The following is a 27,146-nucleotide window of genomic DNA, read 5'->3' on the forward strand; positions in this document are numbered from 1 at the left end:
GGGGCTGCCACATCAGAGCCGATGTTACCCTTCAATGAAGCCCTTACAGATGTCCTTCTGTGGACGTGGTCCAAACCCAGCACAGGGGCACCTGTGACTAGGACAATTGGCCGCCGCCATCAACCAGCTCCAAACTACTCTAGTTTCCCCATCTCAGTGGTCCAAGCTGCCACTTCCCGTGGTGCCTTCCTTTCTGTCCCCCCAGATAGGGAATCCAAGAGTCTGGACCAACTTGGGAAGAAGATGTTTTCGTCTCCAGCCTGGCATTGAGGTCTGTAAACACCTGTAGGAAGCTGGCTCTGTATATACTATCTCAAAGTGAGCGATAGTGTGCACAGAGTCCAGGGGTTCCCCAAGAGGCTTGACAGAGGCAATAATAGATAATACTAATGCTCTATTTGTGGTAGTGTGGTCGAGCAGTTAGGCTTATCAGAGGGTAGTGTTTAGCATTTGTTGTACACACAGGCAATACATGAGAGCACACACTCAAAGACTTACTCCAGGCCAATAGGTTTTTATATAGAAAAATATTCTTTCCTTAATTTATTTTAGAACCACAAGATTCAAATTGCAGGTAAGTACATTAAATGTAAGGTACTTTGCATAGGAATAGATAGGACTTTGAAGTAAAACAGTAATGTACACAGTTTGGCAGAAAATGGCAATAAGCTGTTTTAAAAGTGAACACAGTGCAACATTCAACAATTCCTGGGGGAAGTAAGTACAGGTTAGTTTTTGTGGCAAGTAAACAAGTTCAGTCTCCGCGACATAGGCAGCCCACCGTTGGGGGTTCAAGTCAACCCCATACACCCAGCACCAGCAACCAAGGGCTGGTCAAGTGCAGAGGTCAAAGAGGGGCCCAAATAACATAGGTGCCTATGGAGACTAGGGGTGCTCCGGTTCCAGTCTGCTAGCAGGTAAGAGAGGGGGGCGGAGAGAAGGATGCACATCCCCAATCCTATTTGGCTAAATCCTCCAAAGCAAGATGGAGGATTTCTAAAGGAGAGGGCCACTTCATCTCTGGTCACCTTAGGGGTCGACCTGGCAGGCGGGGTAACTCCTCCTTATATTTCTCATTATCCCCCTGGACTTGCCACCAAAAGTGGGGCTTGTCCAGGGGCAGGCATCTCCACTGGCTGGAGTGCCCTGGGGGCATTGTAACACCAGGCCTGAGCCTTTGAGGCTCACTGCCAGGTGTTACAGTTCCTGCAGGGGGGGTGTGGGGTGTGAAGCACCTCCACCCCGTGCAGGCTTTGTTTCTGGCCCCAGAGAGCACAAAGGCTCTCACCCCATGGGGTCAGAAACTCGTCTCTCCGTGGCAGGCTGGCACTGACGAGTCAGTCCTGCACTGAAGGATTGGGTAAAATACAGGGGGCATCTCTAAGATGCCCTCTGTGTGCATTTTTTAATAAATCCAACACTGACATCAGTGTGGGTTTAATATTCTGATAAGTTTGATCCCAAACTTGCCAGTATTCAGTGTAGCCATTATGGAACTGTTAAGTTCATTTTGACAAACTCCCAGACCATATACTTAATATGGCTATACTGTACTTACAATGTCTTAGAATAGACTTGGACACTGTAGTGGCATATTGCTCATCCAGCTGTGCCCTCACCTGTGGTATAGTGCTCCCTGCCTTAAGGCTTTAAGGCCTGCTAGAGGGATGACTTACCTATGCCACAGGCAGTGTTTGGTGTGCATGGCACCCTGAGGGGATGCCATGTCGACTTTGCCTTTTTCTCCCCACCAACACACACAATCAGCAGTGTGCATGTGTTAGGTGAGGGGTCCCTTAGGGTGGCACAACACATGCTGCAGCCCTTGGGGACCCTATACCACTGGTACATTTTTACAAGGGACTTATCTGTGTGCCAGGGGTGTGCCAATAGTGGAAACAATGGTACATTTTTAGTGAAAGAACACTGGTGCTGGGGCCTGGTTAGCAGGGTCACAGCACACTCTGTCAAGTCAGCAACAATATCAGGCAAAAAGTCAGTAGGTGGGGAGGGCAACTGCAACAGGGAACCAGTTTCCTACAAACGCCACCCGACGGCGCGGTCAGGGTATTGGTCAGCATAAAGATTCTGGATTTGAAGCTGATGCCAGGGAATACAAAGGTAAGGAATCTGCAGCTAGATAGTCTCTACCAGATAATGCGTTACTGAAGATAAGTAACTTGTTCGTCACATACACGGATTTGATTGAGAAGCAAAAAAAGGAGATTGGTTGTCTGTTGTTTATCCATTTGGGTAGGACTGGGATCTACCTACTCGATTGATATTCCATAACTATTTTGCTGCAATTAATCCTGTCAACCAGGCCCTGTGGGACCCCTCCACCCACCATGTTCCTTCTACTTTGTCCCTCACTACTTGTTGAGGCACTGTAACTTTCCTGAACTCTGATATGCTTTAGCAAGGTTGAGGTGTGCTAAGCCTCCTTATCTGTGGCTTAACACAAAATAGCTGTTTGATGTTTGTACTTAAGTCAGATATTGAGCTTTTTCTCTCCTAAAAGAAGATGTCATCAACAGTCCAGGTAAAATAGAAATAACTGGGAGGAATCATGAAAAAGAGCCCAAGATCTGGCCCCGAAAGCCTGCAAGACTGGACCTTGAAAGCAGTTATCCATAATTGAAATACAGTTGTGTAAATTTAAGACCAGTCTACAGATGTGGGGTATCCACCCTCATGCCCACTTAACTTTGCAGCAATATGATCCTTTAGGTGCTACCTTTCATTGTAGCTCACAGCAGTAAGTGCAGCTAGAGATGTTACAAAGTCACACAGTCAGTTTCTTAATTTAAGGGAGCCTATGTTCCGCTCTGAACTACAGCCTCAACAGGCCAACTTGCTTTTAGCAAAACAAAAATGGCTCATCAGGCTCAGCTGGGCAAAGAACAAAAAAAAGGTCATCTGCATAGTTAAAATCCATATTTTATTATTATTTTATATTGTGTAGTGACAAAATAATCATGTGGGGTTTTGCACCTGACGAGTGTGGGGTTTTGTGTTTTTTGCCTTTTTTTGTTTTAGTCTGTTCTTTTATGTCTCCACTTCAACCACACTTGAGAAACTCCATAGATGGAGGAAAGAAAAGAACATAGACTAAGGACGGATAAACCCAGTGTAAGGAAATGCCTCCTTGGCATGGTTGCCCCCTGACTTTTTGCCTTTGCTGATGCTATGTTTACAATTGAAAGTGTGCTGAGGCCTGCTAACCAGGCCCCAGCACCAGTGTTCTTTCCCTAACCTGTACTTTTGTATCCACAATTGGCAGACCCTGGCATCCAGATAAGTCCCTTGTAACTGGTACTCCTAGTACCAAGGGCCCTGATGCCAAGGAAGGTCTCTAAGGGCTGCAGCATGTCTTATGCCACCCTGGAGACCTCTCACCCAGCACAGACACACTGCTTGCCAGCTTGTGTGTGCTAGTGAGGACAAAACGAGTAAGTCGACATGGCACTCCCCTCAGGGTGCCATGCCAGCCTCTCACTGCCTATGCAGTATAGGTAAGACACCCCTCTAGCAGGCCTTACAGCCCTAAGGCAGGGTGCACTATACCATAGGTGAGGGTACCAGTGCATGAGCATGGTACCCCTACAGTGTCTAAACAAAACCTTAGACATTGTAAGTGCAGGGTAGCCATAAGAGTATATGGTCTGGGAGTTTGTCAAACACGAACTCCACAGCACCATAATGGCTACACTGAAAACTGGGAAGTTTGGTATGAAACTTCTCAGCACAATAAATGCACACTGATGCCAGTGTACATTTTATTGTAAAATACACCCCAGAGGGCACCTTAGAGGTGCCCCCTGAAACTTAACCGACTATCTGTGTAGGCTGACTAGTTTTAGCAGCCTGCCACAAACCGAGACATGTTGCTGGCCCCATGGGGAGAGTGCCTTTGTCACTCTGAGGCCAGTAACAAAGCCTGCACTGGGTGGAGATGCTAACACCTCCCCCAGGCAGGAATTGTCACACCTGGCGGTGAGCCTCAAAGGCTCACCTCCTTTGTGCCAACCCAGCAGGACACTCCGGCTAGTGGAGTTGCCCGCCCCCTCCGGCCAGGCCCCACTTTTGGCGGCAAGGCCGGAGAAGATAATGAGAAAAACAAGGAGGAGTCACTGGCCAGTCAGGACAGCCCCTAAGGTGTCCCGAGCTGAAGTGACTCTAACTTTTAGAAATCCTCCATCTTGCAGATGGAGGATTCCCCCAATAGGGTTAGGATTGTGACCCCCTCCCCTTGGGAGGAGGCACAAAGAGGGTGTACCCACCCTCAGGGCTAGTAGCCATTGGCTACTAACCCCCCAGACCTAAACACGCCCTTAAATTTAGTATTTAAGGGCTACCCTGAACCCTAGAAAATTAGATTCCTGCAACTGCAAGAAGAAGGACTGCCTAGCTGAAAACCCCTGCAGAGGAAGACCAGAAGACGACAACTGCCTTGGCTCCAGAAACTCACCGGCCTGTCTCCTGCCTTCCCAAGATCCTGCTCCAGCGACGCCTTCCAAAGGGACCAGCGACCTCGACATCCTCTGAGGACTGCCCCTGCTTCGAAAAGACAAGAAACTCCCGAGGACAGCGGACCTGCTCCAAGAAAGGCTGCAACTTTGTTTCCAGCAGCCTTGAAAGAACCCTGCAAGCTCCCCGCAAGAAGCGTGAGACTTGCAACACTGCACCCGGCGACCCCGTCTCGGCTGGTGGAGATCCAACACCTCAGGAGGGACCCCAGGACTACTCTGATACTGTGAGTACCAAAACCTGTCCCCCCTGAGCCCCCACAGCGCCGCCTGCAGAGGGAATCCCGAGGCTTCCCCTGACCGCGACTCTTTGAATCCTAAGTCCCGACGCCTGGGAGAGACCCTGCACCCGCAGCCCCCAGGACCTGAAGGACCGAACTTTCGCTGGAGAAGTGACCCCCAGGAGTCCCTCTCCCTTGCCCAAGTGGAGGTTTCCCCGAGGAACCCCCCCCTTGCCTGCCTGCAGCGCTGAAGAGATCCCGAGATCTCTCATAGACTAACATTGCGAACCCGACGCTTGTTTCTACACTGCACTCGGCCGCCCCCGCGCCGCTGAGGGTGAAATTTCTGTGTGGGCTTGTGTCCCCCCCGGTGCCCTACAAAACCCCCCTGGTCTGCCCTCCGAAGACGCGGGTACTTACCCCAAGCAGACCGGAACCGGGGCACCCCCTTCTCTCCATTCTAGCCTATGCGTTTTGGGCACCACTTTGAACTCTGCACCTGACCGGCCCTGAGCTGCTGGTGTGGTGACTTTGGGGTTGCTCTGAACCCCCAACGGTGGGCTACCTTGGACCAAGAACTGAACCCTGTAAGTGTCTTACTTACCTGGTAAAACTAACAAATACTTACCTCCCCTAGGAACTGTGAAAATTGCACTAAGTGTCCACTTTTAAAACAGCTATTTGTGAATAACTTGAAAAGTATACATGCAATTTTGATGATTTGAAGTTCCTAAAGTACTTACCTGCAATACCTTTCGAATGAGATATTACATGTAGAATTTGAACCTGTGTTTCTTAAAATAAACTAAGAAAAGATATTTTTCTATACAAAAACCTATTGGCTGGATTTGTCTCTGAGTGTGTGTACCTCATTTATTGTCTATGTGTATGTACAACAAATGCTTAACACTACTCCTTGGATAAGCCTACTGCTCGACCACACTACCACAAAATAGAGCATTAGTATTATCTATTTTTACCACTATTTTACCTCTAAGGGGAACCCTTGGACTCTGTGCATGCTATTCCTTACTTTGAAATAGCACATACAGAGCCAACTTCCTACACCCAGGTCATCCATTCCCCTTTTCACTACTTCGGGAAATGTCCTAAGGATGTTGGCCAATGACGCCACACCCTATCAGGGTGAAATGAGGAGAAATAAAACAGATCACATTCTCTTTGGCTAGAAGGTTATTTGAGCCTTCTTTCTTTATGTAGCACTTTGTATGCATTACAATCTGTTTTCTTTCTGTTTATCTGTCCACTATCTTTTGTTAAAATGCTTTCTTGAGTTTTAGGGTCCAAACCCATTTTTTTTTACCCACTGTTTTCGTATGTACTTGGTATATTGTGTCAATGTGCGTCACGTTGTGATTCATTTCTTTCTCATTTGGTAACCGTGACATGTGCTACCTTTCGCAGGTTTTGGTATTTGTTCACTCCAGGAAAGAGACTGGGAAGACAGCACGTGCCATTAGAGACATGTGTTTGGAAAAGGATACTTTGGGTCTTTTCTTAAGAGAGGGCTCAGCTTCTACAGAGGTCTTGAGAACTGAAGCGGAGCAGTGCAAGGTGAGTGCACTGAGCAGCAACATGTGGGTCTGCATGGGAAAAAACAGCGCTCTGGGCAGAAGTCAGTCATATGTTCTTTTTGTGGGCTGTAAACGGGGGTTGGCTCCACTTGGTTAAAGCAACCATGACACTTTTCTTGGGGCACCAGCCAGGCTTTGGATTCACCTATGAATTGTGGATATAATTGGCTTCTCTTCTACTAATACTGCCTCCCATCCCTCTGAGGTATGAATCATTGTGATGTTTGACCAGCAGAAAGGGATATTTTATCTGGACATTGGCTATGCCACTGTTAGGTCGGGGGCAGGCGGACTGCTGTGGTGGTGGTGCTGCAGAAGCAGCGCCACTATGTGGAACTACCCCAGCCATATTGATTCTTTCTTGGGGGAACCAGAAGTAAGATGCTACACCTCAAGCACTGTTGTTTGTAGCACCTCGATTGTCTCTTAGATGCTGCTGTTTGGTATATTTGACTCCAGCCCTGCCCTTCCTTTCCAATAGAACCTGGAACTCAGAGACCTGCTGCCTTACAGCTTTGCTATTCACCATGCTGGCATGACTAGAGTGGACCGAACACTTGTAGAGGATCTTTTTGCTGACAAGCACATTCAGGTAAGCAATAGGATCTGGAAGCTGCTGGCAGCTGTGTAATGCTCACACTGCTCAGATTTTTTTCTTTAATAGAGTATTCAATATGAAGTGCTCTTGTACCTGGATCCATAAAAAGCTTATTTACACAAACATATGATGCTTTGTTCTTCTGCTGCGTTAATGCTCTGGATCACCTGACCACGTGCATTGCTTAAACTCGCTGCACTTACAGATGCATGCCATGCGCTCTTTTTTCTTAAGGAGCAGATTTTCATCTTTTGTTTGACTTTTTTTCAGGTCCTGGTCTCCACGGCAACACTGGCTTGGGGTGTGAATCTACCAGCTCACACTGTCATTATAAAAGGGACACAGGTATACAGCCCAGAAAAGGGCCGCTGGACTGAGCTCGGAGCACTGGATATTCTACAGGTAAAGCATGCTAGGGCTGCCAGCTATCACATTCACTGTGTACCCCTACATCTGTTCTGTGATGGTCTTCGTTTCTTCATATACTTGTGTGTGTTTTGTTATGGACAGATGTTGGGGCGTGCTGGCCGACCGCAGTATGACACAAAAGGGGAGGGCATTCTGATCACTTCACATGGAGAGCTGCAATATTACCTCTCACTGCTGAATCAGCAGCTACCCATTGAAAGTCAGGTGATCTCACGGCTGCCAGACATGCTGAATGCAGAGGTGGTATTGGGAAACGTCCAGAATGCAAAGGTAAGTCATGAATTTAGAGGATGGGGAAGAGGTGAGAAGGGCTCTTGGATGAGTAATTAAGCAACTGGCCTTAAAGGGACATTTAACACCATTTGCCCCATTTCTGTTCAGGATGCTGTGAACTGGCTGGGCTACACCTATCTATACATCCGAATGCTGCGCTCACCCACACTGTACGGTATATCCCATGATGATTTAAAGGAAGACCCCTTGCTGGACCAGCGACGACTCGATCTTATCCACACAGCTGCACTCATGTTGGACAAAAACAACCTGATCAAATATGAGAAGAAGACTGGAAATTTTCAGGTATGCAGGCACTGTGTGGGACCCGCTGCTACTTTTGATGAGGTAGGGACCTAAGCAGTGAATAGAAATAGAGTAGGGAGGTCCTTGGAGTGGAATTTGGTACAAACTACAGCTTTGGGGCATCTGCATTCAACGTTGCTCCTTCTTATCCTCATATCCTGTCATAGGGCATCTTCTCTGTTAGTGAGAGGAAACTGACAAAAGTAACAGGAAACCAATTTTGCTTTATTACCTCTGTTAGTCTACTATTTTCATGACCCTTAACATATCTTTTTCCTTTTCCAAGTTTAAATGTCTGCCTACTTGGGTATTCATATCAACCTCTCCTTGTGGCAGTGTTTGCCTTGTCAGTGGGCTTGTTATCTTCAATGGCCGTGAAACCTGGTCTCAGTTTTTGGTACCTCTGCCAAGCGTACTGTGAATGGTACTGTTGACACAGTCCATAAGTTAGGAGTCTGTGGATTGCGTTGGTTCTCCTAAGAGCCTTAGTCCCTGAAAGTAGGAATTAAGATCAGTGTTCAGAATGTGATCATTCAGTGTTCTGCTATTGGAACAAGACCAAATTAAAGAAATGTTGGTAGTCCGATGAAGCAGTGCTTTATTGGCTTAATATCCTTTAACTTTTTTGCCTTTGTCTTGCCTACTGCTGTGATTGATTTAGTTGTAGCTTCAGAGTCTAGAATGGATCTAATTTGATTATAGTGAAAAGGCAGAAATGGCCACTATCTGTGTTTAAAGCACAGATTATCTGATCTGCAGTAAATCATCCAATGCTAGTGCTTATTTTTGTTGTATATTTTAAAACTGATGCTGATTTCCACTCTGCGCTGATAGGTAACAGAGCTCGGACGCATTGCAAGTCACTATTACATCACCAACGAGTCGGTTCAGACCTACAATCAGTTGTTGAAGCCTACACTCAGTGAGATTGAACTCTTCAGAGTTTTTTCACTTTCTTCTGAGTTCAAGAACATCACAGTCCGAGAGGTACGGTGCACTGAAGGCAATGCTATGCATTTATACTGCTTTGCTGGGTATGATGCATTCTATGACATGCAGAAACCATACTAATGCTTTGGTAGGTGTGATGACTAAGACCATAAATTGCTAATTGATTTATTGACATATGTATATCAACTGCCTTATCAAGATAAAACCTCAGAGTTCTTTTAATTATGTATGATAAAATATTTCTGCTGGGGAGGTTGGATTGAAAAAGAATAAAGGTAATAAAGTCTAAACTTAGATGCAGGAAATATGATCTATGCAACATTTTGGGATATGGGGATGTGGTTAATAGGATTCTTGTAGTGAAGTCTTCTTTGTATTTGAATTGTGACAGCCTGGATTATTATTTAAATACAATGAGACATTCTACTGGTTAATTTTTCCTCTCTTTTTGAGAAAGTATGAATGATTAAAAGCTCAAAGAAATGACTGAAGGTTGCTGGAAGGCAGCTTTGAGTGTTTTAACTAGTATGTGGGTATTGCGCCTCTTTGCTGGTGGGATTCCTTTCTCACTTGCTCTGCTCTTATGTTTTCTCCTTCCACACTTTATTAATAGTATCATTATTTTACAGGAAGAGAAACTGGAACTGCAAAAACTGCTGGAGAGGGTGCCAATCCCTGTAAAGGAAAGCATAGAGGAACCTAGTGCAAAGGTAAATAGAAAATCACCCTCCTATGATGGCTGGATAATTATCCACTAAAGGATTGTTCTACCTAGGTTAGAGAGATGTGACAGCTGCCCATTGTTTGGTCACCTAGTACTTTGATGTCACTCACTCATTGCCCTGCCTGGCTCAGATTGAAATTGTTGATTTACTTGTGACTAAATACAAGTTAGAAAATGTGGTAAAACGTCTGCTCCTGCTTGCTGTATGCTTGTTCATCAACAGTGAGAAATTTAATTTCTTTCTTTTACAGTGTAAAAGGTCAGTTTTCATGGCAGCATACAGAGAGCCAACATATTTATTATAAAGCATCTACCCAAACCTTTTTAAGGATATGTACAGGATAGTAAACTTTAGTTTAATTGTGTAATCCTAGCTATGTATCATTGATAATCACTTTACCTTTTGTAGAGCTAGAGTATCTCTGGCTGTATGCTGGATCACAGAACACATTTTAATAGGCCCATTTCTCACTTTGAAAAAAAAAACTCGTAAAGGAAACCATTCTCAGGAAAGTTACATTTTCTTCTTTTTACATTTATGATTTCAGCCAGTGGGTCTTACATTTTGACACCATGAAATACATTTGTTGAAAAGTTCACTTTAATTGCCCCACAAATGGAAAACCAGGATGCTGCTTATGGACATTACCCCTTACATACGAGAATTTCCTTTAAGGAATCCAAAAAACTGCTATTCCTGAATAGGCAGCGGTGTTGTAGTTTCAGTTGTGACTGGAAGGTTCGAGGAAGGATCATGTAGTTGTTAACTAAACTCAGTTTAATGTGGCGGAGCTTACTTAGGGTATTAATTCAAAGATATCCATGATGGTGAATCAGGAAAACATGTAAACAGTTTTTTCTTCTAAATTATGAGATCTGTGAAATACCAAAATGTTAGACCAGCAAAGTGATCTGATGCTTTAGATATGGATTTGAGTATCTGGGAGACTGTCGTATAAAATATAACACCAGTTATACAAACATTTGTTGTAGACAGACCTGATCCATTGAAGAGGATGTTTTGAAGTTAGTGCTGTAATGTTGTGCGGAAGGTCTAAATCAATCAATCATCAGATAGTCTCTCTTTGAATCTAGGTTTATGAACTTTCTCATAATGGCATTAGTAAATGCAGCTTCTTTTTGTACGATGAGGCTCAAATTTATCTGCTTTTTAGAAAATACATACTTGACAGGTGTTTATGCAGGAAATTAACAATCTACTTATGTTTTAAAAGGCTCTAAACAAGAGTGAATAAATTGGAAATCGATGTTTTGATGTACACAAATCTCCATTCGTATAAAGATAAAATGTCACAGCTCTTGTAGATATAGGAAGAATGTGGTCAACACCGTAGTCTGATTACTTTGAAAGTCTTACGCAGGGATGAGTTTCTTTCCACAACCAGACCCTGTGGCAGAAAGAGCACTTCATAGATTAGATGTAAAGGAGCGCTAATGTATTACATTGACAGAACTAAAGAATTCAGGAAAACGAAACATCTTTTTTTGTGGCTTTTTCAGTACCTCACAAAGGAAATCCTATTGCAGAAAATAGCATAGCTAGATGGATTTTTAAATGTATACAGATATGTTATGCTAGAGCCAAAAGACAATTTACAATTACTCCTAAAGCACATTCCACAAGAAAAAAAAAAGGTGCCACTATGGCATTTTTAGGAAATATTTCATTAGCGGACATTTGCAGAGCAGCTAATTGCTCTATGCCACACACATTTACAAAACATTGCGCAGATGTACAAGCTCATCAGCAAGCTAAGGTAGGACAAGCTTTCCTAAGGATATTTTTTCAAACCACTGCAACTCCCACATGCTAGCTACCACATTTTTAGGTCTATGCAGAGCATGTGTATCTACAGCCACCCATGCCGTTGAATGGAAAATGTTACTTACCAGTAGACATCTGTTTGTGGCATGTAGTGCTGTAGATTCACATACGTCCTCACCGGAAGCCTGTGGCCATTCCATTTTTTTTATATTTGTATATAGTTGTACCTAGTTAGTTACATTTGCATGGACATACTGTTTTCTATACTTATCTTATACTCTATCTTTCACAACGAGCAAAAATGTAGTCTATGTAATCAAACAAATTAGTTTTTTTGTACAGCAGAAATGCAGAACTCACATATTTGAAAGAGCACTTGTGAGAATGATGAAAAAGGCGACTCTTTAAAATAAAATACTTGTCTATGATCGCACAATTTGAGACCCGTTTGAAAGACAAGTACATTACAGTTAGATCGAGTAGATTGTGCCAATTACTCGATCTGCAGGACTAGTAATATTTTTATGATTGTTCGAGGCCTATAGAAATAAGGATGTCAGAGAAAAAGCTGTTTTTTTTTGCAGATGTCTCCCCACTTTTTGACCTACTAGATGCTGGTTTTCGACTGATACTGCCATGAGGCCTGCTAGTCACACCTCAATGCCAGTGCTCTTTCTTTCAAAGCAAGGTAGATCTCATTGTTTTAAAATTGACACCGGAATGTAGCACCCCTGTAAGTCCCTAGTAAATGTTACCCCTGGTACCTAGGGCATTGCTATAAAGAGGATCCCTAAGGGTTGCATATCTTACGCCACACTAAGGGACCTACACACAAATTGCACACAGGTTGCCATCACAGACTTCACTCAGGGCTTGCACCATGACACGCAAACACGACCTGGCACTCACTTTGGCATGGCACATGTAAGTCACTCCTACAGCAGGCCTTAAAACTCTATGGCAGGGCGCATTGTAACACATACAAGGGCATATCTGCATGAGCAGATAGGCCCCTGTGATGTCTAGTTTTATTACTAGATATTACAAGTGACCGGGCAGCCATCTTCGGACATGTACTTAGACACTTGAAAGCACAAATGACCTAGCTACAGGATGGCTGTACGAAAAATAATGCTGTTCGGTATCAAACACCTTGTCTTTATAAATCAATACTGATTCCAGTATTGGATTTATTAGGACTAGCACCCAGAGGGCACCTTGGAGGTGTGCCCCCTGAAACCTACTTGTCCTCTAGGGTGCTGGCTGACTGGTAACAACCAGCCTGCCACCACAGATGAGTTTCTGACCCCCTGGAGGTGAGAGCCATGCTCTCAGAGGCCAAAAACCATGCCTGCTCTAACTAGAAGTGTTATCCTGTGGGAAAAGAAACCTATACTGCATTCGGGCACTTACCAACAACTTCCAGGACTGTTCTTCTGGAGTTAAGGTAAGCATGAGGCAAGCAACACCAATAGGTCACTTCGGGAGGCACTGAAGCGTTCAGGTGCAGAGGTGCTTTTCAGCCTCCAGTGCCCTAATGTTATCCTATGGAAAAAGAAGCAGACACTGCATAAGGGCATTTAGTAACAACTTGCAGGACTATTGTTCTGGACTTTAGGTGAGTATGGGGTGAGGTCCAAGGCCACAATAACAGTTCACCTCAGGGGGCTTTGGGACGTCCAGTGCAGCGGTGTTTCACGGTCTCGGGTGTCCCATTCACTTCCATGAAGATCGATCAGGTCAGAAAGAGGGGCTGATGTGTTAATCCAGAGGAACCCACAGGAGGGCTCGACCCTTAAGATCCTTGGGTACATAGGGACACCGTTGGCCCACTTCTCCTCATGCTGTCATACTTGGGCACAGTGGTGTCTTTTTGCGCCGTCTACCGGTTCAGGGGTTGCTGGCATTTGGAGGGCTGTAAGGAAATGCCTCCTTCGCATGGATACCTCCTACCTTTTTGCCTTTTGCTGATGCCAAGTTATGATTGAAAGTGTGCTGGGACCCTGCTAACCAGGCCCCAGCACCAGTGTTCTTTCTCTAAACTGTACCTTTGCTTCCACAATTGGCACAGCCCTGGCACCTCAGATAAGTCCATTGTAAATGGTACCCCTAGTACAAAGGGCCCTGACACCAGGGAAGGTCTCTGAGGGCTGCAGCATGTCTTATGCCACCCCGGGTACCCCTCACTCAGCACAGACACACTGCCTCACTGGGGAGAAAGTGGCTAAGTCAACATGGCACTCCCCCTCAGAATGCCATGCAAACCTCAAACTGCCTGTGGCATAGGTAAGTCACCCCTCTAGCAGGCCTTATTGCCCTAAGGCAGGGTGCACTATACCACAGGTGAGGGCATATGTGCACGAGCACTAGCTCCTACAGGGTCTAAGCAAAACCTTAGACATTGTAAGTGCAGGGTAGCATAAGAGTATATGGTCTGGGAGTTTGTCAGACACGAACTCCACAGTTCCATAATGGCTACACTGAAAACTGCGAAGTTTGGTATCAAACTTCTCAGCACAATAAATGCACACTGATGCCAGTGTACATTTTATTGTAACATACACCCCAGAGGGCACCTTAGAGGTGCCCCCTGAAACCTTAACCAACTACCCGTGTAGGCTGACTGGTTCTAGCAGCCTGCCACACTCGAGACATGTTGCTGGCCACATGGGGAGAGTGCCTTTGTCACTCTATGGCTAGTAACAAAGCCTGTACTGGGTGGAGGTGCTTCACACCTCCCCCTGCAGGAACTGTAACACCTGGCGGTGAGCCTCAAAGGCTCACCCCCTTTGTTACAGCACCACAGGGCACTCCAGCTAGTGGAGTTGCTCGCCCCTTCCGGCCATGGCCCCACTTTTGGCGGCAAGGCCGGAGGAGATAATGAGAATAACCAGGAGGAGTCACTGGCCAGTCAGGACCGCCCCTAAGGTGTCCTGAGCTGAGGTGACTCTGACTTTTAGAAATCCTCCATCTTGCAGATGGAGGATTCCCCCAATAGGGATAGGAATGTGACCCCCAAAGAGGGTGTACCCACCCTCCGGGCTAGTAGCCATTGTCTACTCACCCCCCAGACCTAAACACACCCCTAAATTGAGTATTTAGGGGCTCCCAGAACAAAGCAAGATAGATTCCTGCAACCTAAGAAGAAGAGGACTGCTAAGCTGAAAAACCCTGCAGAGAAGACTGAGACACCAACTGCTTTGGCCCCAGCTCTACCGGCCTGTCTCCCCACTTCTAAAGACACTGCTCCAGCGACGCTTTCCCCAGGGACCAGCGACCTCTGAATCCTCAGAGGACTGCCCTGCTCTAAAAGGACCAAGAAACTCCTGAGGACAGCTGCCCTGTTCACCCAAGATTGCAACTTTGTTTCCAAAGGAGCAACTTTAAAACAACTACATCTCCCGCCGGAAGTGTGAGACTTGCTACACTGCACCCGACACCCCCGGCTCGACTTGTGGAGAAACAACAGTTCAGGGAGGACTCCCCGGCGACTGCGAGACCGTGAGTAGCCAGAGTCCCCCCCCCCTGCCCTCCCCCCCTGAGCCCCCACAGCGATGCCTGCAGAGGGAATCCTGAGTGTAAGGAAATGCCTCCTTGGCATGGTTGCCCCCTGACTTTTTGCCTTTACTGATGCTATGTTTACAATTGAAAGTGTGCTGAGGCCTGCTAACCAGGCCCCAGCACCAGTGTTCTTTCCCTAACCTGTACTTTTGTATCCACAATTGGCAGACCCTGGCATCCAGATAAGTCCCTTGTAACTGGTACCTCTAGTACCAAGGGCCCTGATGCCAAGGAAGGTCTCTAAGGGCTGCAGCATGTCTTATGCCACCCTGGAGACCTCTCACTCAGCACAGACACACTGCTTACCAGCTTGTGTGTGCTAGTGAGGACAAAACGAGTAAGTCGACATGGCACTCCCCTCAGGGTGCCATGCCAGCCTCTCACTGCCTATGCAGTATAGGTAAGACACCCCTCTAGCAGGCCTTACAGCCCTAAGGCAGGGTGCACTATACCATAGGTGAGGGTACCAGTGCATGAGCATGGTACCCCTACAGTGTCTAAACAAAACCTTAGACATTGTAAGTGCAGGGTAGCCATAAGAGTATATGGTCTGGGAGTCTGTCAAACACGAACTCCACAGCACCATAATGGCTACACTGAAAACTGGGAAGTTTGGTATCAAACTTCTCAGCACAATAAATGCACACTGATGCCAGTGTACATTTTATTGTAAAATACACCACAGAGGGCACCTTAGAGGTGCCCCCTGAAACTTAACCGACTATCTGTGTAGGCTGACTAGTTCTAGCAGCCTGCCACAAACCGAGACATGTTGCTGGCCCCATGGGGAGAGTGCCTTTGTCACTCTGAGGCCAGTAACAAAGCCTGCACTGGGTGGAGATGCTAACACCTCTCCCAGGCAGGAATTGTCACACCTGGCGGTGAGCCTCAAAGGCTCACCTCCTTTGTGCCAACCCAGCAGGACACTCCAGCTAGTGGAGTTGCCCGCCCCCTCCGGCCAGGCCCCACTTTTGGCGGCAAGGCCGGAGAAAATAATGAGAATAACAAGGAGGAGTCACTGGCCAGTCAGGACAGCCCCTAAGGTGTCCTGAGCTGAGGTGACTCTAACTTTTAGAAATCCTCCATCTTGCAGATGGAGGATTCCCCCCAATAGGGTTAGGATTGTGACCCCCTCCCCTTGGGAGGAGGCACAAAGAGGGTGTACCCACCCTCAGGGCTAGTAGCCATTGGCTACTAACCCCCCAGACCTAAACACGCCCTTAAATTTAGTATTTAAGGGCTACCCTGAACCCTAGAAAATTAGATTCCTGCAACAAGAAGAAGGACTGCCTAGCTGAAAACCCCTGCAGCGGAAGACCAGAAGACGACAACTGCCTTGGCTCCAGAAACTCACCGGCCTGTCTCCTGCCTTCCAAAGATCCTGCTCCAGCGACGCCTTCCGAAGGGACCAGCGACCTCGACATCCTCTGAGGACTGCCCCTGCTTCGAAAAGACAAAAAACTCCAGAGGACAGCGGACCTGCTCCAAGAAAAGCTGCAACTTTGTTTCCAGCAACTTTAAAGATCCCTGCAAGCTCCCCGCAAGAAGCGTGAGACTTGCAACACTGCACCCGGCGACCCCGACTCGGCTGGTGGCGATCCAACACCTCAGGAGGGACCCCAGGACTACTCTGATACTGTGAGTACCAAAACCTGTCCCCCCTGAGCCCCCACAGCGCCGCCTGCAGAGGGAATCCCGAGGCTTCCCCTGACCGCGACTCTTTGAATCTAAAGTCCCGACGCCTGGGAGAGACCCTGCACCCGCAGCCCCCAGGACCTGAAGGACCGGACTTTCACTGGAGAAGTGACCCCCAGGAGTCCCTCTCCCTTGCCCAAGTGGAGGTTTCCCCGAGGAATCCCCCCCTTGCCTGCCTGCAGCGCTGAAGAGATCCCGAGATCTCTCATAGACTAACATTGAAAACCCGACGTCTGTTCCTACACTGCACCCGGCCGCCCCCGCGCCGCTGAGGGTGAAATTTCTGTGTGGACTTGTGTCCCCCCCGGTGCCCTACAAAACCCCCCTGGTCTGCCCTCCGAAGACGCGGGTACTTACCTGCAAGCAGACCGGAACCGGGGCACCCCCTTCTCTCCATTCTAGCCTATGTGTTTTGGGCACCACTTTGAACTCTGCACCTGACCGGCCCTGAGCTGCTGGTGTGGTGACTTTGGGGTTGCTCTGAACCCCCAACGGTGGGCTACCTTGGACCAAGAACTGAACCCTGTAAGTGTCTTACTTACCTGGTAAAACTAACATACTTACCTCCCCTAGGAACTGTGAAAATTGCACTAAGTGTCCACTTTTAAAACAGCTATTTGTGAATAACTTGAAAAGTATACATGCAATTTTGATGATTTGAAGTTCCTAAAGTACTTACCTGCAATACCTTTCGAATGAGCTATTACATGTAGAATTGGAACCTGTGGTTCTTAAAATAAACTAAGAAAAGATATTTTTCTATATAAAAACCTATTGGCTGGATTTGTCTCTGAGTGTGTGTACCTCATTTATTGTCTATGTGTATGTACAACAAATGCTTAACACTACTCCTTGGATAAGCCTACTGCTCGACCACACTACCACAAAATAGAGCATTAGTATTATCTCTTTTTACCACTATTTTACCTCTAAGGGGAACCCTTGGACTCTGTGCATGCTATTCCTTACTTTGAAATAGCACATACAGAGCCAACTTCCTACATTGGTGGATCAGCGGTGGGGTACAAGACTTTGCATTTGCTGGACTACTCAGCCAATACCTGATCACACGACAAATTCCAAAATTGTCATTAGAAATTGATTTTTGCAATTTGAAAAGTTTTCTAAATTCTTAAAAGACCTGCTAGGGCCTTGTGTTAGATCCTGTTTAGCATTTCTTTTAGAGTTTAAAAGTTTGTAAAAGTTTGAATTAGATTCTAGAACCAGTTGTAGATTCTTAAAAAGTATTCCAACTTTTAGAAGCAAAATGTCTAGCACAGATGTGAATGTGGTGGAACTCGACACCACACCTTACCTCCATCTACAGATGAGAGAGCTAAGGTCACTCTGTAAACTAAAGAAAATAGCAATGGGCCCCAAACCTACCAAAGTACAGCTCCAGGAGCTTTTGGCAGAGTTTGAAAAGGCCAACCCCTCTGAGGATGGCAACTCAGAGGATGAAGATAGTGACTTGGAGGGAAATTCCCCCCCTCCAGTCCTACTTAGGGAGAGCAGGGCTTCTCAAGCCCTGACTCCACAAATAATAGTCAGAGATGCTGGTTCCCTCACAGGAGGGACCAACAACTCTGAAATCACTGAGGATAACTCCAGTGAAGAGGACATCCAGTTAGCCAGGATGGCCAAAAGATTGGCTTTGGAAAGACAGATCCTAGCCATAGAGAGGGAAAGACAAGAGATGGGCCTAGGACCCATCAATGGTGGCAGCAACATAAATAGGGTCAGAGATTCTCCTGACATGTTGAAAATCCCCAAAGGGATTGTAACTAAATATGAAGATGGTGATGACATCACCAAATGGTTCACAGCTTTTGAGAGGGCTTGTGTAACCAGAAAAGTGAACAGATCTCACTGGGGTGCTCTCCTTTGGGAAATGTTCACAGGAAAGTGTAGGGATAGACTCCTCACACTCTCTGGACAAGATGCAGAATCTTATGACCTCATGAAGGGTACCCTGATTGAGGGCTTTGGATTCTCCACTGAGGAGTACAGGATTAGGTTCAGGGGGGCTCAAAAATCCTCGAGCCAGACCTGGGTTGACTTTGTTGACTACTCAGTGAAAACACTAGATGGTTGGATTCAAGGCAGTGGTGTAAGTAATTATGATGGGCTGTACAATTTATTTGTGAAAGAACACCTGTTAAGTAATTGTTTCAATGATAAACTGCATCAGCATCTGGTAGACCTAGGACCAATTTCTCCCCAAGAATTGGGAAAGAAGGCGGACCATTGGGTCAAGACAAGGGTGTCCAAGACTTCAACAGGGGGTGACCAAAAGAAAGGGGTCACAAAGACTCCCCAGCAGAAGGGTGATGAGACAACCAAAACTAAAAATAGTAAAGAGTCTTCTACAGGCCCCCAAAAACCTGCACAGGAGGGTGGGCCCAGAGCCTCTTCACAAAACAATGGGTACAAGGGTAAAAACTTTGATCCCAAAAAGGCCTGGTGTCATAGCTGTAAACAGCATGGACACCAAACTGGAGACAAGGCCTGTCCCAAGAAAGGTTCCACTCCAAACTCCCATCCAGGTAACACTGGTATGGCTAGTCTCCAAGTGGGATCAACAGTGTGCCCAGAGCAAATCAGGGTCCACACTGAAGCTACTCTAGTTTCTGAGGGTGGGGTGGATTTAGCCACACTAGCTGTCTGGCCGCCTAACATGCAAAAATACAGACAGCAACTCTTAATTAATGGGACTAGAATAGAGGGCCTGAGGGATACAGGTGCCAGTGTCACCATGGTGACAGAGAAACTGGTTTCCCCTGGCCAATACCTGACTGGAAAAACTTACACAGTCACCAACGCTGACAATCAGAGAAAAGTACATCCCATGGCAATGGTTACTTTAGAATGGGGAGGGGTCAATGGCCTGAAACAGGTGGTGGTCTCCTCAAATATCCCAGTGGACTGTCTGCTTGGAAATGACCTGGAGTCCTCAGCATGGGCTGAGGTAGAGCTAAAAACCCATGCAGCAATGCTGGGTATCCCTGAACTGGTGTGTGTGAAAACAAGAGCACAGTGCAAGGCACAGGGTGAAAAAGTAGAGCTGGAGTCTGGAAAAATGACCCAGCCTACCAAGAGAACAGGAAAGTCAGTTGGGAAACCAACTGCAACACAGCAAAAGAAAGGGAACCTCTCTTCTCAGGAAGAAGTTCTGCCCTCTGAGGGAACTGAGCCTTTGGAGCTTGAACCTTATCAGGTTGAGCTCTTAGGCCCAGGGGGACCCTCAAGGGAAGAGCTGTGTAAGGGACAAGAAACCTGTCCCTCTCTTGAAGGCCTTAGGCAGCAAGCTGCTGAAGAGTCCAAAGGCAAGAAAAATGGAACACATAGGGTCTATTGGGAAGATGGGCTCCTGTACACTGAGGCCAGAGACCCCAAACCTGGTGCCACTAGGAGAGTGGTAGTGCCTCAGCTGTTCAGAGAGTTCATCCTAACATTGGCCCATGACATTCCCCTTGCTGGACATTTGGGACAAACCAAGACGTGGGAGAGGTTAGTCAACCACTTCTACTGGCCCAATATGTCCAACATGGTTAAGGAGTTTTGCCTCTCCTGCCCCACCTGTCAAGCCAGTGGTAAGACAGGTGGGCATCCAAAGGCCCCCCTCATTCCACTCCCAGTGGTGGGGGTGCCCTTTGAAAGAGTGGGTGTGGACATAGTTGGTCCACTGGAACCTCCCACAGCCTCAGGAAATATGTATATCCTGGTAGTAGTGGATCATGCTACCAGGTATCCTGAAGCTATTCCCCTTAGGTCGACTACTGCCCCTGCAGTAGCCAAGGCCCTCATTGGTATCTTTACCAGAGTGGGTTTCCCTAAGGAGGTGGTGTCTGACAGAGGTACCAACTTCATGTCAGCATACCTAAAGCACATGTGGAATGAGTGTGGAGTGACTTATAAATTCACTACACCATACCATCCACAAACTAATGGCTTGGTTGAGAGATTCAACAAGACATTAAAGGGCATGATCATGGGGCTCCCAGAAAAACTCAAAAGGAGATGGGATGTCCTCCTGCCATGTCTGCTTTTCGCTTACAGGGAGGTACCACAGAAGGGAGTAGGGTTCTCACCCTTTGAACTTCTGTTTGGTCATCCTGTAAGGGGACCACTTGCCCTTGTTAAAGAAGGCTGGGAGAGACCTCTCCATGAGCCTAAACAGGACATAGTGGACTATGTACTTGGCCTTCGCTCTAGAATGGCAGAGTACATGGAAAAGGCAACCAAAAACCTTGAGGCCAGCCAACAGCTCCAGAAGTTTTGGTATGACCAAAAGGCTGCACTGGTTGAGTTCCAACCAGGGCAGAAAGTCTGGGTTCTGGAGCCTGTGGCTCCCAGGGCACTCCAGGACAAATGGAGTGGCCCATACCCAGTGCTAGAAAGGAAGAGTCAGGTCACCTACCTGGTGGACCTGGGCACAAGCAGGAGCCCCAAGAGGGTAATCCATGTGAACCGCCTTAAGCTCTTCCATGACAGGGCTGATGTGAATCTGTTGATGGTAACAGATGAGGATCAGGAGGCAGAGAGTGAACCTCTCCCTGATCTTCTGTCATCAGACCCAAGAGATGGCACAGTAGATGGAGTGATCTACTCAGACACCCTCTCTGGCCAACAGCAGGCTGATTGTAGGAGAGTCCTACAACAGTTCCCTGAGCTTTTCTCCCTAACCCCTGGTCAGACACCCCTGTGTACCCATGATGTGGACACAGGAGACAGCCTGCCTGTCAAAAACAAAATCTTCAGACAGTCTGACCATGTTAAGGAAAGCATCAAGGTGGAAGTCCACAAGATGCTGGAATTGGGAGTAATTGAGCGCTCTGACAGCCCCTGGGCTAGCCCAGTGGTCTTAGTCCCCAAACCTCACACCAAAGATGGAAAGAAAGAGATGAGGTTTTGTGTGGACTACAGAGGGCTCAATTCTGTCACCAAGACAGATGCCCATCCAATTCCAAGAGCTGATGAGCTCATTGATAAATTAGGTGCTGCCAAATTTCTAAGTACCTTTGACTTGACAGCAGGGTACTGGCAAATAAAAATGGCACCTGGAGCAAAAGAAAAGACAGCATTCTCCACACCTGATGGGCATTATCAGTTTACTGTTATGCCCTTTGGTTTAAAGAATGCCCCTGCCACCTTCCAAAGGTTGGTGAATCAAGTCCTTGCTGGCTTGGAGTCCTTTAGCACAGCTTATCTTGATGATATTGCTGTCTTTAGCTCCACCTGGCAGGATCACCTGGTCCACCTGAGGAAGGTTTTGAAGGCTCTGCAATCTGCAGGCCTCTCTATCAAGGCATCCAAATGCCAGATAGGGCAGGGAACTGTGGTTTACTTGGGCCACCTTGTAGGTGGAGGCCAAGTTCAGCCACTCCAACCCAAGATCCAGACTATTCTGGACTGGGTAGCTCCAAAAACCCAGACTCAAGTCAGGGCATTCCTTGGCTTGACTGGGTACTACAGGAGGTTTGTGAAGGGATATGGATCCATTGTGACAGCCCTCACTGAGCTCACCTCCAAGAAAATGCCCAAGAAAGTGAACTGGACTGTGGACTGCCAACAGGCCTTTGACACCCTGAAACAAGCAATGTGCTCAGCACCAGTTCTCAAAGCTCCAGATTATTCTAAGCAGTTCATTGTGCAGACTGATGCCTCTGAACATGGGATAGGGGCAGTTTTGTCCCAAACAAATGATGATGGCCTTGACCAGCCTGTTGCTTTCATTAGCAGGAGGTTACTCCCCAGGGAGCAGCGTTGGAGTGCCATTGAGAGGGAGGCCTTTGCTGTGGTTTGGTCCCTGAAGAAGCTGAGACCATACCTCTTTGGGACTCACTTCCTAGTTCAAACCGACCACAGACCTCTCAAATGGCTGATGCAAATGAAAGGTGAAAATCCTAAACTGTTGAGGTGGTCCATCTCCCTACAGGGAATGGACTTTATAGTGGAACACAGACCTGGGACTGCCCATGCCAATGCAGATGGCCTTTCCAGGTTCTTCCACTTAGAAAATGAAGACTCTCATGGGAAAGGTTAGTCTCATCCTGTAGGAAGTTGGCTCTGTATGTGCTATTTCAAAGTAAGGAATAGCATGCACAGAGTCCAAGGGTTCCCCTTAGAGGTAAAATAGTGGTAAAAATAGATAATACTAATGCTCTATTTTGTGGTAGTGTGGTCGAGCAGTAGGCTTATCCAAGGAGTAGTGTTAAGCATTTGTTGCACATACACATAGACAATAAATGAGGTACACACACTCAGAGACAAATCCAGCCAATAGGTTTTTATATAGAAAAATATCTTTTCTTAGTTTATTTTAAGAACCACAGGTTCAAATTTAACATGTAATATCTCATTCGAAAGGTATTGCAGGTAAGTACTTTAGGAACTTCAAATCATCAAAATTGCATGTATACTTTTCAAGTTATTGACAAATAGCTGTTTTAAAAGTGGACACTTAGTGCAATTTTCACAGTTCCTGGGGGAGGTAAGTTTTTGTTAGTTTTTCCAGGTAAGTAAGACACTTACAGGGTTCAGTTCTTGGTCCAAGGTAGCCCACCGTTGGGGGTTCAGAGCAACCCCAAAGTCACCACACCAGCAGCTCAGGGCCGGTCAGGTGCAGAGTTCAAAGTGGTGCCCAAAACACATAGGCTAGAATGGAGAGAGGGGGGTGCCCCGGTTCCGGTCTGTTTGCAGGTAAGTACCCGCGTCTTCGGAGGGCAGACCAGGGGGGGTTTTGTAGGGCACCGGGGGGGACACAAGTCCACACAGAGATTTCACCCTCAGCAGCGCGGGGGCGGCCGGGTGCAGTGTAGGAACAGGCGTCGGGTTCGCAATGTTAGTCTATGAGAGATCTCGGGATCTCTTCAGCGCTGCAGGCAGGCAAGGGGGGGATTCCTCGGGGAAACCTCCACTTGGGCAAGGGAGAGGGACTCCTGGGGGTCACTTCTCCAGTGAAAGTCCGGTCCTTCAGGTCCTGGGGGCTGCGGGTGCAGGGTCTCTCCCAGGCGTCGGGACTTTAGGTTCAAAGAGTCGCGGTCAGGGGAAGCCTCGGGATTCCCTCTGCAGGCGGCGCTGTGGGGGCTCAGGGGGGACAGGTTTTGGTACTCACAGTATCAGAGTAGTCCTGGGGTCCCTCCTGAGGTGTCGGTTCTCCACCAGCCGAGTCGGGGTCGCCGGGTGCAGTGTTGCAAGTCTCACGCTTCTTGCGGGGAGCTTGCAGGGTTCTTTAAAGCTGCTGGAAACAAAGTTGCAGCTTTTCTTGGAGCAGGTCCGCTGTCCTCGGGAGTTTCTTGTCTTTTCGAAGCAGGGGCAGTCCTCAGAGGATGTCGAGGTCGCTGGTCCCTTTGGAAGGCGTCGCTGGAGCAGGATCTTTGGAAGGCAGGAGACAGGCCGGTGAGTTTCTGGAGCCAAGGCAGTTGTCGTCTTCTGGTCTTCCTCTGCAGGGGTTTTCAGCTAGGCAGTCCTTCTTCTTGTAGTTGCAGGAATCTAATTTTCTAGGGTTCAGGGTAGCCCTTAAATACTAAATTTAAGGGCGTGTTTAGGTCTGGGGGGTTAGTAGCCAATGGCTACTAGCCCTGAGGGTGGGTACACCCTTTTTGTGCCTCCTCCCAAGGGGAGGGGGTCACAATCCTAACCCTATTGGGGGAATCCTCCATCTGCAAGATGGAGGATTTCTAAAAGTTAGAGTCACCTCAGCTCAGGACACCTTAGGGGCTGTCCTGACTGGCCAGTGACTCCTCCTTGTTTTTCTCATTATTTTCTCCGGCCTCGCCGCCAAAAGTGGGGCCTGGCCGGAGGGGGCGGGCAACTCCACTAGCTGGAGTGTCCTGCTGGGTTGGCACAAAGGAGGTGAGCCTTTGAGGCTCACCGCCAGGTGTGACAATTCCTGCCTGGGAGAGGTGTTAGCATCTCCACCCAGTGCAGGCTTTGTTACTGGCCTCAGAGTGACAAAGGCACTCTCCCCATGGGGCCAGCAACATGTCTCGGTTTGTGGCAGGCTGCTAAAACTAGTCAGCCTACACAGATAGTCGGTTAAGTTTCAGGGGGCACCTCTAAGGTGCCCTCTGTGGTGTATTTTACAATAAAATGTACACTGGCATCAGTGTGCATTTATTGTGCTGAGAAGTTTGATACCAAACTTCCCAGTTTTCAGTGTAGCCATTATGGTGCTGTGGAGTTCGTGTTTGACAGACTCCCAGACCATATACTCTTATGGCTACCCTGCACTTACAATGTCTAAGGTTCTGTTTAGACACTGTAGGGGTACCATGCTCATGCACTGGTACCCTCACCTATGGTATAGTGCACCCTGCCTTAGGGCTGTAAGGCCTGCTAGAGGGGTGTCTTACCTATACTGCATAGGCAGTGAGAGGCTGGCATGGCACCCTGAGGGGAGTGCCATGTCGACTTACTCGTTTTGTCCTCACTAGCACACACAAGCTGGTAAGCAGTGTGTCTGTGCTGAGTGAGAGGTCTCCAGGGTGGCATAAGACATGCTGCAGCCCTTAGAGACCTTCCTTGGCATCAGGGCCCTTGGTACTAGAAGTACCAGTTACAAGGGACTTATCTGGATGCCAGGGTCTGCCAATTCTGGATACAAAAGTACAGGTTAGGGAAAGAACACTGGTGCTGGGGCCTGGTTAGCAGGCCTCAGCACACTTTCAATTGTAAACATAGCATCAGCAAAGGCAAAAAGTCAGGGGGCAACCATGCCAAGGAGGCATTTCCTTACACAACCCCCCCCCAAACGAAAGAGGATGAGACTAACCTTTCCCAAGAGAGTCTTCATTTTCTAAGTGGAAGAACCTGGAAAGGCCATCTGCATTGGCATGGGCAGTCCCAGGTCTGTGTTCCACTATAAAGTCCATTCCCTGTAGGGAGATGGACCACCTCAACAGTTTAGGATTTTCACCTTTCATTTGCATCAGCCATTTGAGAGGTCTGTGGTCGGTTTGAACTAGGAAGTGAGTCCCAAAGAGGTATGGTCTCAGCTTCTTCAGGGACCAAACCACAGCAAAGGCCTCCCTCTCAATGGCACTCCAACGCTGCTCCCTGGGGAGTAACCTCCTGCTAATGAAAGCAACAGGCTGGTCAAGGCCATCATCATTTGTTTGGGACAAAACTGCCCCTATCCCATGTTCAGAGGCATCAGTCTGCACAATGAACTGCTTAGAATAATCTGGAGCTTTGAGAACTGGTGCTGAGCACATTGCTTGTTTCAGGGTGTCAAAGGCCTGTTGGCAGTCCACAGTCCAGTTCACTTTCTTGGGCATTTTCTTGGAGGTGAGCTCAGTGAGGGCTGTCACAATGGATCCATATCCCTTCACAAACCTCCTGTAGTACCCAGTCAAGCCAAGGAATGCCCTGACTTGAGTCTGGGTTTTTGGAGCTACCCAGTCCAGAATGGTCTGGATCTTGGGTTGGAGTGGCTGAACTTGGCCTCCACCTACAAGGTGGCCCAAGTAAACCACAGTTCCCTGCCCTATCTGGCATTTGGATGCCTTGATAGAGAGGCCTGCAGATTGCAGAGCCTTCAAAACCTTCTTCAGGTGGACCAGGTGATCCTGCCAGGTGGAGCTAAAGACAGCAATATCATCAAGATAAGCTGTGCTAAAGGACTCCAAGCCAGCAAGGACTTGATTCACCAACCTTTGGAAGGTGGCAGGGGCATTCTTTAAACCAAAGGGCATAACAGTAAACTGATAATGCCCATCAGGTGTGGAGAATGCTGTCTTTTCTTTTGCTCCAGGTGCCATTTTTATTTGCCAGTACCCTGCTGTCAAGTCAAAGGTACTTAGAAATTTGGCAGCACCTAATTTATCAATGAGCTCATCAGCTCTTGGAATTGGATGAGCATCTGTCTTGGTGACAGAATTGAGCCCTCTGTAGTCCACACAAAACCTCATCTCTTTCTTTCCATCTGTGGTGTGAGGTTTGGGGACTAAGACCACTGGGCTAGCCCAGGGGCTGTCAGAGCGCTCAATCACTCCCAATTCCAGCATCTTGTGGACTTCCATCTTGATGCTTTCCTTAACATGGTCAGATTGTCTAAATATTTTGTTCTTGACAGGCATGCTGTCTCCTGTGTCCACATCATGGGTACACAGGTGTGTCTGACCAGGGGTTAAGGAGAAGAGTTCAGGAAACTGTTGTAGGACTCTCCTACAATCAGCTTGCTGTTGGCCAGAGAGGGTGTCTGAGTAGATCACTCCATCTACTGTGCCATCTTTTGGGTCTGATGACAGAAGATCAGGGAGAGGTTCACTCTCTGCCTCCTGATCCTCATCTGTTACCATTAACAGATTTACATCAGCCCTGTCATGGAAGAGCTTAAGGCGGTTCACATGGATCACCCTCTTGGGGCTCCTGCTTGTGCCCAGGTCCACCAGGTAGGTGACCTGACTCTTCCTCTCTAGTACTGGGTAAGGGCCACTCCATTTGTCCTGGAGTGCCCTGGGAGCCACAGGCTC

General features: G+C 47.5%; 1 protein-coding gene across 1 annotated transcript in view; it reads left to right on the plus strand.

Annotated features, from left to right (window-relative positions):
• Nucleotides 1–27,146, plus strand: part of SNRNP200 (small nuclear ribonucleoprotein U5 subunit 200) — a 527,741-nt gene that overhangs the window by 223,222 nt on the left and 277,373 nt on the right. Inside the window, exons 17-23 of the mRNA XM_069214415.1 lie at nt 6,176–6,325; nt 6,827–6,937; nt 7,214–7,345; nt 7,454–7,642; nt 7,754–7,951; nt 8,786–8,938; nt 9,532–9,612. Coding sequence (XP_069070516.1) covers nt 6,176–6,325; nt 6,827–6,937; nt 7,214–7,345; nt 7,454–7,642; nt 7,754–7,951; nt 8,786–8,938; nt 9,532–9,612 — 1,014 coding nt within the window. The remainder of the gene's footprint in view (nt 1–6,175; nt 6,326–6,826; nt 6,938–7,213; nt 7,346–7,453; nt 7,643–7,753; nt 7,952–8,785; nt 8,939–9,531; nt 9,613–27,146) is intronic.

The sequence above is a fragment of the Pleurodeles waltl genome, chromosome 11 (assembly GCF_031143425.1).
Source record: "Pleurodeles waltl isolate 20211129_DDA chromosome 11, aPleWal1.hap1.20221129, whole genome shotgun sequence".
In the NCBI taxonomy this organism is placed as follows: Eukaryota; Metazoa; Chordata; class Amphibia; order Caudata; family Salamandridae; genus Pleurodeles; species Pleurodeles waltl.